The sequence below is a fragment of the Piliocolobus tephrosceles genome, chromosome 1, assembly GCF_002776525.5.
Source record: "Piliocolobus tephrosceles isolate RC106 chromosome 1, ASM277652v3, whole genome shotgun sequence".
NCBI classification, from domain to species: Eukaryota; Metazoa; Chordata; class Mammalia; order Primates; family Cercopithecidae; genus Piliocolobus; species Piliocolobus tephrosceles.
This window is the reverse complement of record NC_045434.1, coordinates 189,067,745-189,070,865: the sequence shown is the minus strand read 5'-3', so window position 1 is coordinate 189,070,865 and position 3,121 is coordinate 189,067,745. Positions and strand designations below refer to the sequence as shown.

Here is a 3,121-nt window from a genome sequence, read left to right as displayed (position 1 = left end):
AAAAAAAAAAAAAAAAAAAAAAAAAGAAAGCTGCATATAGGATGGTACTCTTTATATAGAAAACATGCTCAAAAAATTTTATAAAATGTTACATAGTTTTCACAGGTACATGTAGCATACATATATCTAGGCCTGGAAAGGTCACACCTAAACAATAGTAGCTGTTCCTGGAGAATAATCCTGGGTTTGGAGGCTGTAGACAAAGAGCTTTGGCCTAACTTGTCAGGTTTTAATTTCTTTCTTGTATTTTTCTTTTTTAAAACAAGATAAATATGTTTGTAAATTGTTTGTTTAATTAAAAGTTAACTTTAAAAAACAAAATTGCAAAACTATAGTACAATACAATTTTGGCTAAAAATATAGCTACAGCAATATATATACTGCAAAAAGGGGGGAATATATATTGAATTGTTGAAAGTGTATATCTCTGCATAGGGTAGTGATGGGGGGGATTATGGGAGGATTTTGACTTTCTGTGATGGGTGTTAGGGCCTGAATATTTCTGTCCCCTCAAATTCCTATGTTGAAACCTAATCCCCCATGTGAGGGTATTTGGAGGCAGGGCCTTTGGTGGCCTACCCTCATAAATGGGATTAGTTCCCTTATAAAAGAGGCCTGAGGGAGTTCTTTTGCCCCTTCCACCATGTGAGGATGCAGTGAGAAGATACTGTCTATGAACTACAAAGTGGGTCTTCACCAGACATGGAATCTGCTGGCACTGTGATCTTGGACATCCCAGCCCTCAGAACTGTGATAAATAAATTTCTGTTGTTTTGTTACAGCAGCCTGAGCTAACACAATGTGCCCACAAAATTATCTACAGTGTTTAGATTTTCTTTTTTTACAAACATGAATTAGTATTGGAAAAAAAATCTAAAAATATTTTTAAAAATTCAGTGGAAGAATCTGAGAAAGGGGTTAGAACAAATGCTTCAGTCAGTCACAATACGGGAAGCATCCAAGTGAGATGTTGGGCTTACTCAGGACCACCATGTACAGTTGCACAGGTTGGGCACAATCTCCACATCCACAGGTGATGGATGGTCCACAACACAGCGGAACCTGAGTGTAGATGGGGCTCTTTCCAGGGAATGTCCCGGAAGGAATGGGGCCTGTCATGGGATCCCACCTCAGGGAGGTAGAGCTGTGGTGAGTGTGGTTGGGCCTCACAGGAAAAACTGCTCCTTGTGCAAGCCTTAGAGGTGCCCTTGGGACCATTACTAGAATCCTCCATCTTGTCATAGGAAGAGCTTTGCTGAGAGTAATTGGGCTTGATGTGCAGGGAAGGACCCTGGGCAAGTAATTCAGTTTATCAAGCCCGAAGGGAAGTGACCGGCTGGACACTTGGGGATACCCGAGAAGGCACAGATGGGACACTTGCCCAGGGATAGCTGTACAGATTGGGAGCCTCAGAGCGTGCTGTTGGGCCTGCCACTCTTGAAAAGGCTGTGGGAGAACTTAAGATGCCAAATGAGGTTAGATGGCCGTGGGGGTCGGAGTGATCTGCCACCAAAAGGAAGCTTCCCTGGCTGGGCCTGCCACTGCAACCCACCCCTTCCGGTGTTCTGTCTTCCCCATGGAAGGCTGGGAAGGTGGGTGGTTGGGGCAAGAGATGGGGATAGACAGAGAAGCAAAGGCGGTGTTCCTTGTCCTTACCCTGATACTCCAGCTTGAATCCTGGCCGGTTCTGGGAGTGGTCGCTGTGGAAATACACGGTGGTCTCGTGGGACGTGGAGAGGAGGGAGCTCGGAAGCTCGTTTCCACTGAATCTTCCCATCATGCGGCTAGTCTCATAGGGGCCATTCCGGATTTCGATGTAGTCGTGGTTGGGCTCGGTGGAGAAGTTCAGGAACTGGATGTGAGCTCCTGGGAGCAAGACAGAGGCAGACAGTGCCCAAAGCAACGCAGTCCTGCCTCAAGTGTGCTGCCTCCTGGAAGCAGCTCCTGCCAGAGCCATGAGTCCCTGCTATTGATTTCCCACCCAGCCTAGGCTCCTAGAACAGGCTTTGGGAATTGCCAGTCCAGTCATGTCTCTTGTCTTTGACAGGGCTGAACTTAAAAGTGTATTATTCATTCAAAAATAAAGGCATCAGTCATTTCAGAGCTCCACTGGAGCTCATTTTATTTTGGTGAAAACAAAGTTCAGGGTCAACACTTGTTTTAATTTATGATTCATATGTCCAATATCAGCATAAAGATAGTTTTGCTAGAATAAACTTTTCATTTAAAAATAACACCCCCCATACTTAATCAAAAGACATGACCTTCAATACTGCTGTTTTCTAAAACCCTTATGATAATTCAGAAACATAGGGCTTAGAAGTATACTTTGTCCTCTCTGTTCCATAAAGAAGCCAAACAAAGTTTACACTTTGGGATCTTAGTGAGTTAATCAAGACCTTCTAGCAACCTGACAGGTTAAATAAATCTAATTAAGTTCTTAATGTACATATTAATATACTGTTTCAAGAACAAAGGTGGGAACACTAATGTTTGTTTACTGATAAGATTTTTCAAAATCAGATCACTATGGAAAATGTTATTGAAGAAATATATTTACGGAGCATAGGAAAAAGCCCATACTGCACTGCTAATTGTAAAAATCGGAGGACAAAATAGTATGCTGTATACAATTCTAATTTTTGTATTATAAAACATGGAAGAATATTAATTCACTTGCTAAGAGTATTTGCTGGGCATGTGCTGTACATCAGGGCTGTGCTAGGCATTGTACTGAATGAGCAAGATCAAGAAGGTCCTTGTCTTCATGAGACTTACATGCTAACGGTGGGGGACTAAGTCATTAGTGATTATCACTGCATGATGAGATTATAGATGGATTTTCATTTTGAAAATTGGCTTATCTGTACTATCGAATGAGCTCAGAATAAGCACGAGTGTAATTTTTTTTGCATCTGATCAATTAAAATAAAGACTTGACACTTAATGCTGAAGACCTTTCATCTCCTGCCCTGTTCCATTCCCCTCCTGCCCTCCACAGAAGCAATCACATGAATTTGCAAGATATCCTTCCAGTTCATGGTTTTGAATTCTTAAATATGTATCTGGGTTTATGGGTTTTCAACATTTACATAAATATTATACTGTACATACTTTTTTT

The 3,121-nt window shown here is 41.7% G+C and overlaps 1 protein-coding gene across 1 annotated transcript in view; it reads right to left on the bottom strand.

Moving 5' to 3' along the window:
- CSMD2 (CUB and Sushi multiple domains 2) overlaps positions 1-3,121 on the bottom strand; it is a 655,333-nt gene that overhangs the window by 93,863 nt on the left and 558,349 nt on the right. Inside the window, exon 41 of the mRNA XM_023232269.1 lies at positions 1,657-1,866. Coding sequence (XP_023088037.1) covers positions 1,657-1,866 — 210 coding nt within the window. The remainder of the gene's footprint in view (positions 1-1,656; positions 1,867-3,121) is intronic.